The following is a 17,014-nucleotide window of genomic DNA, read 5'->3' as shown; positions in this document are numbered from 1 at the left end:
ACATACTGAACAGTCCGCAATTCACTCTCTGACAGCACATGGGGCCTGGCAGCTGCTCAAGGATCCTACTTATCTGCTAAGGTAAAAGACTGATTTCTGTTCATATTTTACTATACCAATGTCTCTGCTGGAATGTTTCTAGTTTGTGTAATCTGCTAACTAGCTGTCATTTGAATGCAACTGGTTGTGGTTTGCAATATTTATCTGTTGTATTGAGCTGTAGTGTTTTTGTCGTTGGCTGGTGTGTTTTGAGTGGAAGTGTGAGTGTGTTGATTTGGGGCCTCACTATGATACATCAGCCATCTATTGAATGTCAAACAAAGGAACATTATTGTTATTCAAACATAAAACCATCCTTACAGCGTCTCAGCATGGGCTTGCCCTGCACGCACACACACACACACACACACACACACACACATACTTTTTCACTTACAGGCATTTTCACACTCTTTCATCATGGCTAGCTGTTTTGAAAAGGGCCCATCCTTACATGGATGTATTCAGCATTCTCCTTGACTTTAATTTATATGAGGTAGACTTCATTTTATGGAGAGCATAAAGACTAAACACTCAGATTGTGTGATAAGTCAGACTGACAGTTCGAGAGTGAGAAAAACACACTTCCTCAGTGAAACTGTGCAGAGATGCTTCACCTCCTCATGTTTAAACAGATCCGGAGGGGAGTCCTTAAAGCGATAGTTCACCCAAAAAAGTCAATTCTGTCATTATTTGCTCATGTCGTTTCAAACCTGTGTGACTCTTTCTTCATTAAAATGTGAAGATTTTTTTTTTTAAGAATATTCTGGCCACTCTTTTCAGTACAATAATAGTGAATAGGGACTGAGGCTGTCAAGCTAAAAAAAAAAAAAAAAAAGCATCATAAAAGTATTTTAAAAGTTCTCTAAGCACTACATTCGAAGTTATAAGATTGGTGTGAGGGAAAAGACTAGAATTTTAGTCATTTACTGAAAATATGTCCTAGATTTGAGAAGTAGGGATAAACGAATCATTCTTTTGAGTCATCTTTTCAGTGAATCATTTGCTTCAGTTCCCATTTGGCCAAAATGATTCATTTATTGCATAAGTTTCTTCTCAAATCCATCCCACTGACTCAACGATCAGGTCACAGTGTTTAAAAACCAACTGGATTATAAATAAATGACAGCTTAAATTTCAGTCTGGTCATTATAAAATATGGAAGACTTTAGAAGACTTGAATATACCGCAAGGATCATATAGACTACTTTTATGATTGATGAAAAACGTTTTACGGTTTTGAGAGAAACTAAGGGTTAGTAAATGATGACAGAATTTTCATTAAGTGAACTGCCCCTTTAAATTCACACATTGTTTTCCATTTTATTAAAACCTGTGTATAGTTTTGAGGAACAGCTAAAATTACAACTGTTCAAATGAAAACATACCAATGTTTTTATCCAGTGATATCTGGCTTGCTGTGCACTAATAATATGTATCCATGCACTTAAACTCTAGTGCTGCTTTTCTGTAAATGGTAAACTACAAGCTCTTTGTCAGTATAAAAACCACTCACGTCTGAATGACCATTACCATGTCTTTTAACGGCAATCCACAGCCCAAACAGCCCAGCGTGACAGCACAGGCGGCACTTATTATTACCAGCACAGAAATTCGCACTGAACGAGTAACTGCGATTTGCTTTTCTTTTCCTCTCAGATGAGCAAGTCTGTGGATGCCGACTATTCAAAGAAGCACTAAAATTTCTCCTAATTGATTTTATGGGTCAATTACGTATTTTCCTCATTGTGTGGTCAGCAGGGGAGCCTGGGCCAGCCGACTGACAGCAGCCCCACTCGTGTGCAAATGAGTTTGAGAGAGGCAGTAGAGAGATACAGGGGAGGGGGGGTGGATGGGTGAAGTCCTCTTTTGGATTAGTGGAAGCTTCTTGGCGATCTGCATGTGAATGAGCGTGAGCAGCTTTAGCCGTTACCCCTGCGCTCTTTCTCCATAGTGAGGGAGAGAGACACTGAGAGAGGGGGAGAAGTGCATGGGCAGTTACACAGAGCACAAAGCAGAAGTTTAGGGACGATTCTTGAGGTACATCACAGTTGCAGACTGTCTGGTGTGGGCCGGTGTGTCTTCAGTGGGGAGAGCGGTGCGGACAGAGCTTTGTGAATGAGAGAAGGTAAGAATCTCTTTTTTTTATCCCATGGGCTTTGCGTGTGTCTCAGCTTCACTGCCCCTCTGATAACAATGGAACCAAGAGCAATGGAGCACTTCAACAGTGCCAAAAGGGGGAAGGGAGAGTCTCATGGCTGCCCGAGAAGACACTTTTTTCAAAAATGATGTCTTCAAAGTTGGCTTGTTTTGCTCTGTTTTTGTAATTTCTGACATATTCAGGCAGGAAGGAATTGAGGGTTGACACGCTCTGATGTTTGAAGCTCGGTTATGGTTATTGGTTACCCCTTTTCAAGATGCAACAGGCGTGTTTGCCATTTGCAGCAAGTATAATAAAAAAATGCTCACTCTCTCATATGAAACTGTTTGAGTCATTTCCTCTTGTGTGCTGCAACATTTTAGAAGTATACTTTTGAAGTTTTACTAATTTGTGATGAAAATAAACAGGAAGTTGACACAGAGAGCCTAAGAGTCCAAAATGGTGCCATGATGAGGTTCAGATGTAAGGTATTTTTTGTGGTATTGTTGACTAGCATGGATAAAATGTGTTTTACATGGTCCTGGGACTGATTAGTTTTAGCATTTTGTCAGTCTTTTAGCATTTTGTGTTGAGGTTTTCCAGCATTTTAACTAAATTACTGCTGAGTAACTTTGTAATTGGCATGAAATTAGCTATCAGCTAGTGTATGGCAGTAAATGGTGTTCTCTATTGCTAGCTACAGAAAGTTGTGGCTAAATTAAGCTAAATCTGTGCAGAGCCACATAAAACACAACACAGATGTTAGCATTTAGCAGTTAGCACAACAGATCTGAACATCTTTAAAGTGTAAAATGGGTGATCGTTTAGCTCTACATTCTTACTTTCTTACATTCTTGTGGGTCTTTGTGGTTCTCAGGGGAAAATGTATGTGACATTATAAAAGTAGATGTGTTTTTGTGTGTCTATTTCCCAGTTTCCTGTCATAGGTCTGTTCATGGCCACATTGGGCATTGGTGTGTTTACACCACAGATATAGTTGTAGATCAACTTGACATTTACCATTTTTTTTCTTGCTATATATATAGGTCTTAAACAATATCTCAAAATTGCTTTTAGTGCAGTTTGTAAAATGTTTAAGTTCAATTTGACACATCTATAGTTGTACTTGCCCAGGTCTCTGACTCAGCTAATCAAACCAATATTGAACAGATTTTTATTATTTCAGTGAAGTATGAGTTAAAATAAACACATTTATGGTTTGGTGCCAATAAATGAATACTTGAGCCTTACTGATGGGGTTATGAGGAAAAAGAGTACAAAAGGGTTTGTAAGTAAGAGTGATTTGTGTTTTCTCGCTGTGTGCTGCTGTGTTTCTTAGTCGTGTCAAATGAAGATGGGCCACATCTGTGAACAGTTTTATTAAAGAGCAAGAACAGACATTGAGCAAACCTGGGGACAGATCTGCTTTTACTTAACCACAATATGCAAGGTTTTTATTAAAAAGTTCCAACTTCTTTCCTACTTTCGAGCCCTTTTCTCTCACTCTGTTTGCTTTTCTCAAGCCTTTGGACGACATTGTGTCTCTTCTCTCTATCTCCAAGCATGGCTTTATTTGTCAGCTTCTATTAGAGTGCAGGCAGTTTCAGACAGCATCAAATAAATAAATCTGCCAATCCACAGTCTGGCTGTCTCCTCTCCCTTTTGCATACGTTTTGCTTTCTTACTTCTAACGTTGTGCATTCAACAGTGATAAGTGATAACACATACTTTTCAAATCAGATATCTTTTCAAGTCAGAAATTCACTTGCTTCACCTCAATGCAGTCTTGTGTAGATCCTCAGGTGCTGGATGGATTGCTTGAATGTAATGTTAGTTAGGGAATAAGAAGCCCAGGATTAGTTCCATTTTGGTGGATGGAGGACATAAGGTATATTTATAGCTGATTAAGTCATCTGGAACAGCAGACGGGATCCTCAGTTCACGAAGGTTGTCTCAGCTGATCAAACGCAGCACAGGCTGCATGCTGATTTCCTACACATAGTTCTTGACTCACTAAAATGAACATGAATCAGCTTCTGCATGTGCCATGCAATGTTTCAATTCATAAGCCGATATAATTGGACAGTGTGACTTAGCAAGACTCAGGGTTGTGGCCAGGCCGAAGTCACAGCATGAGAAAGTCTTTAAAAGTCGTGAGAAAGCCATATTGAGGTGAATAACATCTTTGCAGCCTCTAGCAAAAACACATCAACACTTTCACAATGTTCTTCTTCTAAGAAATACTAGTACCAAGAAACTTAAGAAGGCATCAATTTGTGCCTGAGGTGGACGATCATATAATCATATTAGTTGTAAACAACTCATGGTGTAGCTTGTCTCGAAAGGATAGTTCAACCCAAAAATGAAAATTGAAGAATTGTTTTGTCTATACAGTGAAACCCAATCATTTTGGGCAAAAACGGTTAAACATTCTTGAAATTACCTATTTTTGTGTTCCTCAGAAAAAAGAAAGTTATACAAATTTGGAGCAACATGAAGGAGATTTGACAACATTTGGGCTTGAACTATCCCTTGAAGATAAATTCTATTGTTATTGTGTACTTTGCATACTTGTGTTAATGACATTTAGTTGATCTGTTAATGGGACACACTCATGTGTTTGAAGCAATCAGAGTGTCATGTTGGGTGCAGCTCACAGTCACTGCCATTAACAATGCATAATAAAGGATAGTAGACTTGGCATTTCCTGGGGATCTTTTTGCTGTCCCATGTTTTCATACACAAATTAGCTGATTTTAACACACATGCACACTTTGTATGTGGGTGTGAAAGCAGCTGTGGTGTTGGCAGAGTTATACAGCTCGTCTTCTCATATTTGAGATCCCTTGTTATATTCTAGATCTTCTCGTATTGTGGCTGCACAATTATATAATTGTTGATCATAATTGTTGATTATTCCCTTGAAATGATTAATTGCGATTATTACTATTTACACTGATGTTCAGTGTTGGGGAAAGTTACTTTTAAAAGTAATGCATTACAATATTGCGTTACTCCCTAAAAAAGTAACTAATTACATTACTTAATTACTTTTTATGGAAGGTAATGCGTTACGTTACTTTTGCGTTACTTTTTAAATCATGGCAGGGCTTGCTTGTTTGTTTTTAATATAAAAAAGTAATATTTTTGGCAAACGTAAAAGCCCTTTAAAGGGGTCATATGACGTTGCTAAAAAGAACATTATGTTGTGTTTTTGGTGTAATGCAATGTGTTTATGCGGTTTAAGATTCAAAAAACATTATTTTCCACATAATGTACATTATTGTTGCTCCTCTATGCCCCGCCTTTCTGAAACGCGTTGATTTTTACAAAGCTCATCGGTCTGAAAAGCAAGGTGTGCTCTGATTGGCCAGCTATCCAGTGCATTGTGATTGGCCGAATACCTCAAGCGTGTGACGGAAATGTTATGCCCCTTACCATGTGATGATGCCGTGTCCCGGCGTGATGAGACAACACCAATAAAACCCATTATAAACGAGGCATTTGTTGCATCCAGTGGGGACATAATTACTGCCCATAATTACTTATACTGTCTTTTTACGCGTTGCGTTGCATCGCGCCGCGTAAACATGTCTGCATTTGTGATCGGAGAAACGACAAACAACAAGCGCTACTCTACACTGCTCAAAACTCGCGTTTGAATCGTCAGTGGCAAATGATTTAAATATAAAAAACGTACTTACAGGCTGTGAGTCAGAAGCGCCAGACTGTCCTTGCAAAGTTGGAACTGCCCCACTTTATAGAAACAGCCTTTGTGCACAGACGCATTGTAGGCTACTCTGCAGGTTCAGGAAACAGTCCTCCGTAAAATGCGCTGCACACATCTGAATATTTGGGTTGAACTGTTCTGGAACAGTGTTGTAAATATAACTTAACCACTGATTTCTAGTCGTGTCCTCTTTTGGAAGGCCAAACAAAGTTATTTCGCTTTCACAACGAAACACACAGCATCACACACGGCGAGCTTGCGGCAACCACATGTGACGACCCCGGGCTGGACTCCACTTCGTAAAAAAGTAAATTCACTGTCTGTACAGTAGAACGCAGAAGAAGAACATTCAACATACTTAAGCAATAAAAAAAGAAGCACAAATGTGTATCTAGAGTAATTTTTGCTTATTAGTATGTTTGAATTGGATCATCGAAGGTCAGCAGAAAAGACATTGGTTAATAAAATGGGATTAAATACATAAAGGATATGTATGTTATCTAACATTTAATTATTGGAGGTTTGCGTCATATTCTGAGTTGCATTTCACTGTTTTTATTCATTTTGAGGAATGCTGAATCTGTTTTTTGTGAGTGAGATGAATTAATGCATGTTCACATTTATTCTAGAACTATAGTAACATCTTACTCCTGATTTTCTCTCAACATGCGGATGGCAGAGCTGTCAATCAATAAATGGGGAAAAAAGTAACTGGAGTTACTTATTTGAAAAAGTAACTCCAATATTTTCTTGTAAATTAAAAAGTAATGTGTTACTTTACTAGTTACTTGAAAAAAGTAATCTGATTATGTAACTTGCATTACTTGTAATGCGTAGCCCCTAACATTGCTGATGTTTTAAATAGTTTTATACAATTGTTTGAAGCAACTGAATGCCATATTTTATATGAAAATAAACAAGCTAAAAACACACTTTCAGAAAATCTTTTATTGCTTTTCTATAGCATCCTATAGCTTTTCTATAGCATCCTATAGCTTTTCTATAGCACCACGCCTCAAATATATTGGTTTGGTTTAAAGTAAAAATATGCATGGTATTACAATGTTATACTAAAACTAAAATTAAAATAATGGGAAAACCCCTTAAGATAACCTGTAGAAAGAAAAAAAAAACACATCTTAAGCATGCAGAATAATGCAAGTGGTCCTTTTCTTTGTAATTGTGCCTTTGAACGATTACGATTGAACGATTTGTTTTGAACAATGTGACGGACAATGTGGAGTATTTTCTCCACCAAGACAACTTCAGGGGTTATCAGGGGGGTTGTTACCAATCCTCTTATAAAACAGAGCTGTCTCAAGATGGTAATGGTACAAACTACAGTACATGGTTAAGAAAAAAAACATTAGCCAGTAGCACTATCCACCCCCTGCTGCTGCTGTGCTCACTCCGGCTTCCTCCAGCCGAGCCAGCTGACAGGTGTCCGTGCCTCAGTAGTTAACCAGTGCCGTGTGAACTGCTGTTTCTATGTTGGCCGCTCTCGCGAGTGAACTCAATTGAGCTGAACAAACTGACGCTCCGGCAGCAAACCCATTTCTCTTCTGGGTTGCTGTTTTATTCGTTGCTGACACTATGCTGTATGAAGTTCAATGCATATTGGGGGTACTTTACATATCCATTTCCATTTTGTGAATGCAGAGTAAACCTTAAGATAAAATCAACCTCTTCCTGACCCACATATCAAACGTTAACAAATGAATCTAATGCCTCATTTCAGCCTAGGATGGAAGCACAATTATGGACAATTCTCAATTCTTCGTCCTCATTATTTCAATTCCCCATCTGAATCGATCTGTGCCTCACCTACATTTGCCTCCTGTCAGTCATCATAATGTTTATTAACCTCCACCTGCATGCTCTGAGCATGCTCACAGCGCACAGCTCTCTGGCTCATAAACAAGCTTGGCAAAAAATGAACTTATTTTCCTCAAATTAATTGCAGCGGTGAATTGTGCATTATGCTAGCACATAAAACGTCAGGAAACGTGGGCGTTAGATAAATGTCTGCAAAATAGAATGTCAATGTAAAAATGCTTGAAGGAAACTAACCTTACCAGGTCCAGGGCTTTTTTCTGCTTCCCCATCCAATAACAACAACAACAACAATAATAATAATAATGATAATAATAACAATTTAAACAGTTTTATAGTAAAACTATAACATTTATTTTGTTCAAATAAAAAGTAAATATTAGATGAAAAACTTAAACTCAAATCTGAAATAAAAATAAAGCTAAATACAACAAAAATGGTAATAACAAAAGTACTACCATTTTAAATAAATTGAATAAATAATATAATATATATCAATAATACTAAATAGCTCATAATAATACTATATAATTTAAATTATGATTTAATAATATTATTAATTTAATAATTGTTTTATTTATTTAATTACATTTTTTTACACACACTTTAAAAAAAAATGTGATTCATTTAATGCCTTGCACATTGCCAAAGTTCTATAGTGTTTTGTTTGTAATTTTTACGTTTCAGAAGGGTCCCCCTTGATATGCGGAATTATATTGCCAAAGCCTTTCTGATGCAAACTGCAAGGACTCATTTGGGACAGAGATTTTTCTATAGAAAAACCTCCATGTGTAGTATAATATTTGTTTAAGGGCTTCCTGAGAGGATTCTGTATGTTAACTGATGGGTCTCTCTTTCTCTCTCTCGGCAGACACAGCACAGGAGCAGGGCCTGGATCTGGAGCCACCTGTCCGGATGGAGGAGGAGATGGAGGAGAGGGAGGTGGAGGAGAGAGTGGTGGAGATAGAACATCCTCTGCCATGCCTCAGTGAATCTGACACACAAGGCATTATCAAGGGCAGAGATCTATTCGGATATGTCGGCATTGAGGCAGTGTTGGACCAGATGAGACGCAAAACCATGAAGGCTGGCTTTGAATTTAACATCATGGTGGTTGGTAAGTCGAACATTGCTCTGACTTCAATTGGATTGTGAATTTTTATATATTTTTAAGCAGGATATGCCCAGTTTGTACTTATACAGAAAAAGAAAAATACAAAGCCCTCAATGCTGGTTCAGAATAGTACATTGAAACTTTGAATTTCAAACGACATGCATAACGGCTCGGTCTAAATGACTTCACACCTCTTGTTTTCTCTATGCTCAAAGTGTGAACTTTAACTCGTTTTGTCTCATGAGCTTAGTTGAGACGGGGACGATTTAGCCAAGACTGCAGAGATGAAAATAGAACAGACTTGAGGTGTCAAATCAGGTAAAAAGTCACAAGCATCAATAGTTGAGTATGGTTGTCTGTGAAGGGGGCAGGAAGACTGTTCAGCCTCTAACAGGAAACACAGACAGGTGAAGAGGAAATGGTGCCATTGCCTGTTAAGGGAAATGTTTAAAACTCAGCTCTTTTCAGAGACTGTTATTCACTTGGTAAAATAGTGTATTTGTTGAAGGTGGCTTCTGTCTGCCAACATTACATAGGTAGTAAATAGGATGGGTGATATAGTCAAATTATATTGTGATATTTTTCAATATATAGCTCAATATATATAATATGTATGTGTTGGCTCTGACATGAGACCATCATTTAACCAAATATAATTTTATTTCTAAGCAACAAAATCACATTACATGATATGTTTGCATGGGTGCATTAAATTGATCAAACTGACAAATACTTGTATTGTTACAACGATTTCTATTTCAAACAAAAGCTGTTCTTTTTATTCATGAAAAAATAAAGCACGATTTCCACAAAAATAATACTGATATACAGAAATCTTAAAATGTCATTAAATGTTGTATAAGATAATGATATATGTATTGCTTCTTAAATCAGCACATTGATTTCTGAAGGATCATGTGACACTGAAGACAGGAGTAATGACAGCTGAAAATTCAGCTCTGTCAATAAAATAGAAAATAGTTTTTTTTTAAATGAATTTCATGAGAAGACTGTATTTTATTATAAATCTTAAGTCACAGATTTTATGCCAGGTTACCTGCTAGGGCTGTACTCTGCCGGCTCAGTAGAGCTTGCTGGTATTAACTGTCCTGGGCAGTTACTGGACATCTGCCTGATTCAAACTGGCCACCTTATTCAAGCCTGACCAATCAGAGCGCTGGAGCCTCCCAAACCCCCCTGTGCATCTAGCGAGAGAGAGGGTAAGCATGCAGGGAGGAGGAGGAACGGGAAGGGGGGTGTTGGCTGAATGTGGGCCTTACCTAATTAAATGGCAAGGGCTATTGTTGTGTTGTCTGTGGGCTGGGAGGCAGGGCCAGGCTGGAGCCGAATGTGGCTCAGTGTTCCCCAACTGGGCCAGCCAAGGGGATTTATGATGGCCGCAGCATCACAGATTCAAGGCCATCCAGCTCTCCAGTGAGAGCCATTCTTCTTTTCCACTTTTTTCATTCCTCTGTTTTTTTAAACAGAGCTGCCAGGTTTTCCTCACTCCCTTGCTTGTGCTTTCTTTCCCCTTGGTGGCTCCTCCATAGTGGTTATAGAAATGACATTTTGCCAAATCCTTCAAAGGCTGCAAGTCTCACAGAGAAACACAGTATCAGCCGCTGTTCCGCAGCGATGTCAGCAAAACAAATTAAAGCTGAAGTGTGTAGTTTCTGCACCACTGATTTCACCACTAGCTTTCCAAACTGTTCTTCCAAAACAGTCCTGCAACCCCGTTCCCATCTGTCATTGTTTGGACACTCATGTAGACCCAGCCCAGCAGCATTTGGCCTTCTTTGAGTAATGGAAATTCCCACAGCAGCCTCATTTCCATCTGAAAGGACAAGTTTGGTGATTTTAAACCAGCTTTGTATTGTTACAATGTCAGGAGTACATGTAAATATGTGTACTCTTTCCCTATGCCACCTGTTTTGTCAGCAAAACACAGTATCGAAAGTGAAAGTAAGTGACGTGACATGTGGCCAAGTATGGTGACCCATACTTGGAATTAGTGCTCTGCATTTAACCCATCCAAAGTGCACACACACAGCAGTGAACACACACACACCGTGAACACACACCCGGAGCAGTGGGCAGCCATTTATGCTGCGGCGCCCGGGGAGCAGTTGGGGGTTCGGTGCCTTGCTCAAGGGCACCTCAGTCGTGGTATTGAAGGTGGGAGAGAGCGCTGTACATTCACTCCCCCCACCTACAATCCCTGCCGGTATGAGACTCGAACCCGCAACCTTTGGATTACGAGTCCAACTCTCTAACCATTAGGCCACGACTTCCCACATCTGGTGAATCTGTTGACAGCTTAACTGTTAAACTATCGATCGTACTTCTGCAATTCTGTATTCCCACACACAGAGAGTTGGATCGAGCCCAGAGCATTATGGTTAAAGTTTCCCTAGCTTTTTTGGCAAAAGGGAATACCACATCCCTTTTTTTTGTATTCATGTAGCATTATTTTTTTTTGCCTTCCTTCTGCATAGACAGCTGAGTTTTATTAAACGCCTGTTTTTATTGTAGACATTTTTTACTTTTTAATAAAATGGCTGATTCTTTTATTTTCTAAGGCTAATTTCTCATTTTACATGTCCTACATTATTAAAAAATATTTCCACACATTTGTCCAAATAACAGCTTGATTGAAAATGATGCACAATAAAAAATACTTTTCAAATATTTTAAAAGCAGTATCATATTCACACAATAAATACTGCATTGGTTTGTTTGATTGTGTTTTTTTTACACTTATGACTTATGAATCATGACTTAGTATATGAAACCATGATCTGCACTCACAAAAATAGACTTCTTTAAGTGTTTTATTTTACATTAATCACCAATAGGACAAAGCACAAACATTTAAGCTCAAAGCCTTTTTTTTTCTGTCCTATTGATGATTAATGTAAAATAAAACACTAAAAGAAGACTTTTTTGTGAGTGTGGATCATGGTTTCAGATACTAAGTAATAGATTGACGCACCAAAATAAAATATTATATGACAAAAGAGTGCGGTGCAAACAGCTTTATGAATTATGATTTAAAGGAGACATATTATGCCTCTTTTTACAATATGTAATATAAGTCTCTGGTGTCTAACCCTCTGGTGTCCCCAGAATGTGTCTGTGAAGTTTCAGCTCAAAATACTCCACAGATAATTTATTATATCATTTAGAAAATGCCTATTTTGAGTGGAAGCAGAAACACGCTGTTTTTCGGGCCTGGCTCTTTAAATGCAAATGAGCTGCTGCTCCCCGCCCCCTTTTCCAGCTTGGACCTGCTAAAAACATCTGTTATGGTTCTGATTATCATGTTTATCGTGCTGAAATCATGCGGGTTAAACCATATGAGTTTAAACTTTTGATATACGGTTTTCTGAGTGCACACATCCGAAGCACATGGACAGAAAGCGGCCACCACACAGCATGTGAGTACTAAACTAAGTTCTAAACTGCTGGGAAATAAATTGAAGGTTTATTTTAGATCAGTGGTCGCCAACCCGTCGATCGCGATCGACTGGTAGATCTTTATTACTGTCCCAGTAGATCCCGAAAAAAAAAAAGTAAAATAAGTACAAATATGCATTACATTTATGGGGTTATATTAATGTATCACTGAAGGGAACTGTCTTGAGAAAAGTTTCGATGGCAATTGCATTTTCTTCTCCTCCGTATAAAGCGGCAACTCTGCTTTGTTTACAGCGGTAACCAAGGAAACGCTATATTGCGGTCGGTTCATAAGCAGTGTTGCCAAGTCCGCGTTTTTCCAGCGGAATTGGGCTACTTAACACTGTTGCCGCAGGTTGTTGTTCATGTCCGCGGGTTGAAGCGACCCCAATAACGTTATATTTAGTCCCTGGAATGTGAATTTTACTTGAAGATCCCCGCCGAAAAACGTGTATTTTACCCCCGGAATGCAATTTTTACAGGGGAACCCTCCTCGAAACGCGATTGGACTAGTTTTATTGCGAAAACCTGGCAACCCTGTTCATAGGCGCCACCTGCTGTCAGAGAGTGCGTCTCATTCAGACCTGCTGTTTTGGTTCGTGCAGATGTTTTTTTTTCACGTTTCCTTGGTTGGTAGATGCACCGGGGACCTGATTATAGCACTTAAAACCTGGAAAAGTCAGATTTTCATGATATGTCACCTTTAAATCAGTCTTAAGCATGAAAACAAATGTAATGAATTTTCAAATTTAAAGATCGAAAGTCTAGCTTTGGGCCAAGCAAAACAATCAAAACAACAGTTTTAATGTGATGTTTATCTAACAAAAAGAAAAGAATAAAAATCTTTCTCTTTTTTTCTTTTTTTTTTTTCAAATAAACCCCTGATAAAAGTAGCCAAGGTTGAAGAAACACTGACTGAAACACTCAATAAATACACTTCATAAATATGATCCACTCAAAGTGTGTGGGAATGATATTAGTTGGAGATATGACAATAACAGTCTTCACCTGTTCTCATTTTGGCCATTTGGATTCTTCCTCTCTATCCAGAGCAGCTTGAAACCTGTTTGATAGGGAGCAGATCAAAGGCACGTTAAAGCAGATCAGTATTGTGATGAATTCTGCAGAGCAAAAACGGCTCTGGTCCAGTGCTAACTCCCCCAAAAGCTGGCTCTGTAACATTTGGCCTCTGCGAGTTTCTTCCTTTCCTCAGTGAACTGTGGAGGTTACAGTGTTTGTATTGTAGTAGGTATGGTGGTGCACTACATGCCTGCTACTCTGGACATGCATCAAAGGTGAACCGTTCTCTCCCTTTCCCGGTAGAGACAGGTGTGGAAAAGCAGGTAGTAAAAAAGGGAGCAAGAAAGATCTGTTTGACTCCCTTTCGATGCACTGTAGAGCTATTGACAGATCATTTGTTTTCTCCCTTTCAAAGGACTTTAATTTTGAACATGGAATGTTTGAATTTAAAACAGTTTATGGTTTATGTACGTGTTCTGTTTGTGTATTTTGCGGTTTCCATGGCAGTGCATTGTAGAGCACAAGGGCAGGGGTTCTGACAAGGGTGTGTTTGGGAACGCTAGCATGTATTAGCTAGCATGACATGACGATGAATGCAAACTTGACAAGATACAGGAAGAGGAGGAATTGTGCGAAAGCAAGATATACACAACAGGATGAAATTGCAGGAACGGAGGAAACTCTACAGGATGAGTTTGGTGGGCTATGCTCGCTTGTCCACATTTTCCTGCCCTGGGGTGCTCTTATCCGAGAGTCGCAAACACATATGGTAGCACTTGGAGTCTGTTGGTCTGTGTAGTTTGTCCTCAGTTGTAAAGGTCAGGACCTTTTTGTAGCCTCAGGACTTAAACTACTGCGAGTCTCCCAGTTTCCCATAAGTCAAGTAGCAGTCTGCTCCCAAATACGAGCTTAGCATATTGTGACATTTTTAATGCAGTCAATACATTCAACTTTGTTGTCGCCCTCAAGTCAAGGGGGCTTTGTAGATACTGTGTTCAAAGAAAAGCTTTGCAAACTGTGCTTCAAAGTGTCTCAGAGGAGATGTGTTTTCATCATTTGAAATGCTTTTGAGAAATCAACTGTTAAACACATGACACTGGTGAAATTACAACCTGCATTTGTTGGAGTTTCATGTGGTTGCAGTAAATGACAAGCTGTTACAACGCAGCGTTTCTGGATGAGTGTGTCAATGCATGACTCAAACAAGCACCTGACTGGGTCTAGCCTTTATTCTCTTCACATTATCTCGACTCGGGGGTCCTTTATGAGATCATCAGTTGATGTTCGGTTGCCTTAATGGCTCTCGCCCATACATTATTCTTCCACTGATGCAGATGTAACACTGTACTAAAATACTCTAAATAGTGTCACTACTGAATATACAGCTTGCAACAAAGCACGACCAAAGCAGTCCTTTTGCAAAATAAAATAGTCTTATAAGCCGGATCTTATTAGCAAATCAAAAATATACAGCATGACAGGTGAAGTCTGAATCATGAATGAATGAGTCGGTTCTTGTTAGTGAATCAAAAATATGCAGCGCAATCAGCGTAGTCTGATTTCCAAACGCATATGACTCATATGAAATGGTTTTTTTTTGGTTTTAAACACTTGCAGCCTAAATCAGTGTAGTTGCTGACTAGCTGTTCAACAAAGAAAATTCAAAATGTAAAAATGTAATCATAAATTGGCAATGGATTTGCTTTTTTTTTTCCAAATATTTCTTCCTAAATGGTATAGAATAAGAATCACTTAGGGGAATCCGAACCTCTTGTTCCCATCCCCATAGAACAGGTACGGTATGTGTGACTACACTGAAATCTTCAGGAAGCCCTGCTTTCCTCAGGCATTGTCTGAACTGGTAAATCAAATAGGCCCAGGAGGACACACAACGTGGGTTGTCAGTTCCTCATAAATTTGATGTCAACTGCCTCCCATGGTAAGAGGCCATGGCGTAAATCCATCAAAGCCTCTGTTGAGGTGGGCAATGATAAAGGGGCCAGATCTCCCCGGCTCAGTCGTCTATCTCTGTCTAATCGTTTCATCCATTGACAGCTTCCCGAGGCGGCTAGGCCTCTCAACAGGTAGAAGCGGAGCGGCGAGAGCGTTTAGCACATTCCCCACCCCTGCCTTGCAAACGGGAAGCTGACCGGTGGGCCCGAGGGGCCCTCTGAGCGAAACCGAACACACACTGCCCATCATCAGCACTCAATACTAAGCGCCTCACATTAACAGGGCACATGTCCTTTGAAGCAATGAAGGTGGCCCCATAAATTTAGCCTTATTTGTGTGAATTGAGATGGCCTTGATAAGGCTCCCTCTCTGGTAATAGCTTCCTCCCTCTGATCTGATCTCCGTGAGGACTAGTGTGAAAGAGTCATTAAGTGGAAAAGCTCCCCAAAGCTCCCGGCGGCGTGGTGTTGTCAGTGTGTTTGGACACCCACCAGATAAGACGCTAAAGCACTTTGCCTTGGCTTGACCAGGTCCTATTACATCACCGATGATTTGCAGTATCAAGGGCTTATGTAAACCCTGGAGGCCTGCGCTGCCTGGTCATGTGATACTTTATGACCTCAATTTTATGTGTGCCATCTTATCTGTGTGCAGTAATAAAGTTTTATCCCCCCTGCTAATGCTAAGCAAAGGTCATCCTGCAAATAAACGTGCCAGGGGTCTGCTACATATGGAGTTAATTGTGCTTTACTGCAGTTTACAAACAAAAGTCATTAAGTCTGTTCTCGTTCTCATCGACAGGTCAGAGCGGTCTGGGGAAGTCAACGCTCGTAAACACACTCTTCAAGTCCAAGGTCAGCAGGAAGTCCTGCACTCCTAATTATGAGGAGAAGATCTCGAAAACTGTCCACCTGCAATCAGTCAGCCACGGTGAGTATTGAACGCTTCTTTCTTCACAGCTACAACATCACACACCCGTCACACCCAAGAGGTCAAGGTTTTGTTAGTTTGCTCAGCCCTGTTTGCCCCTGCTGGTAATATCATAACTGCAGCATTTGGACCCAGTAAACGTCTTTGAGCATTGATGGTCTTTCAAAATTGTGCTTTTGTCCTGAACAGCCACGAAAGGGCATTTTGTCAATAGATGTGTCCCAAATTATGAACGTCCTCTATACACAGTGCTATCTAGTGTATTAATTTCATGGTATGTTCAAGTCCTCCTGTGAAGTTCATGTTTATGAAGAATTAGGAAGTCGTAATTATTATGTCTTTTGCATTCAGGTTACTTTGCTCGAAGCAAGATGGCAAGTAAAAATATAGAAAAACACTCTTTTTTTTGCTTTGTTTTTGGTCGCACTTTATTGGACCCTCCTGGTCCAATTATCACTATTAACTGACCATTAACTGTGTTAACTATGACTTTTGCCTCAATGAACTCCTAATTACTGCTAATTAATAGTTAATTTCTGCTCATTATTTGTTAAGTTTAGGTATTGGGTAAAATTAAGAATTTAGAATATGGTCATGGAGAATATGTGCTTTTTAAGTACTAATAAACAGCCAATATGTTAGAAATATGCATGCTAATAATCAACTAGTTAATAGTGAGAATTGGTCCCTATAATGAACTGTTACCATGATTTTATTTAGTTTATGAAGGTGCTGTAAACTGGTGCTATTATATATTTTATCGTAATTGTATGATGCAATCATATTTTATGTATATATA

The 17,014-nt window shown here is 39.2% G+C and overlaps 1 protein-coding gene across 1 annotated transcript in view; it reads left to right on the top strand.

Annotated features, from left to right (window-relative positions):
• Positions 1-17,014, top strand: part of LOC107690244 (septin-9-like) — a 64,467-nt gene that overhangs the window by 33,434 nt on the left and 14,019 nt on the right. The window contains exons 3-4 of the mRNA XM_016488501.1: positions 8,614-8,859; positions 16,087-16,215. Of these exons, the coding sequence (XP_016343987.1) occupies positions 8,614-8,859; positions 16,087-16,215 (375 nt within the window). The remainder of the gene's footprint in view (positions 1-8,613; positions 8,860-16,086; positions 16,216-17,014) is intronic.

This window comes from Sinocyclocheilus anshuiensis, unplaced genomic scaffold (genome assembly GCF_001515605.1).
Source record: "Sinocyclocheilus anshuiensis isolate Anshui unplaced genomic scaffold, SAMN03320099.WGS_v1.1 scaffold461, whole genome shotgun sequence".
NCBI classification, from domain to species: Eukaryota; Metazoa; Chordata; class Actinopteri; order Cypriniformes; family Cyprinidae; genus Sinocyclocheilus; species Sinocyclocheilus anshuiensis.
The sequence above is the reverse complement of the archived record's forward strand: the minus strand, read 5'-3'. Positions and strand labels throughout refer to the sequence as shown.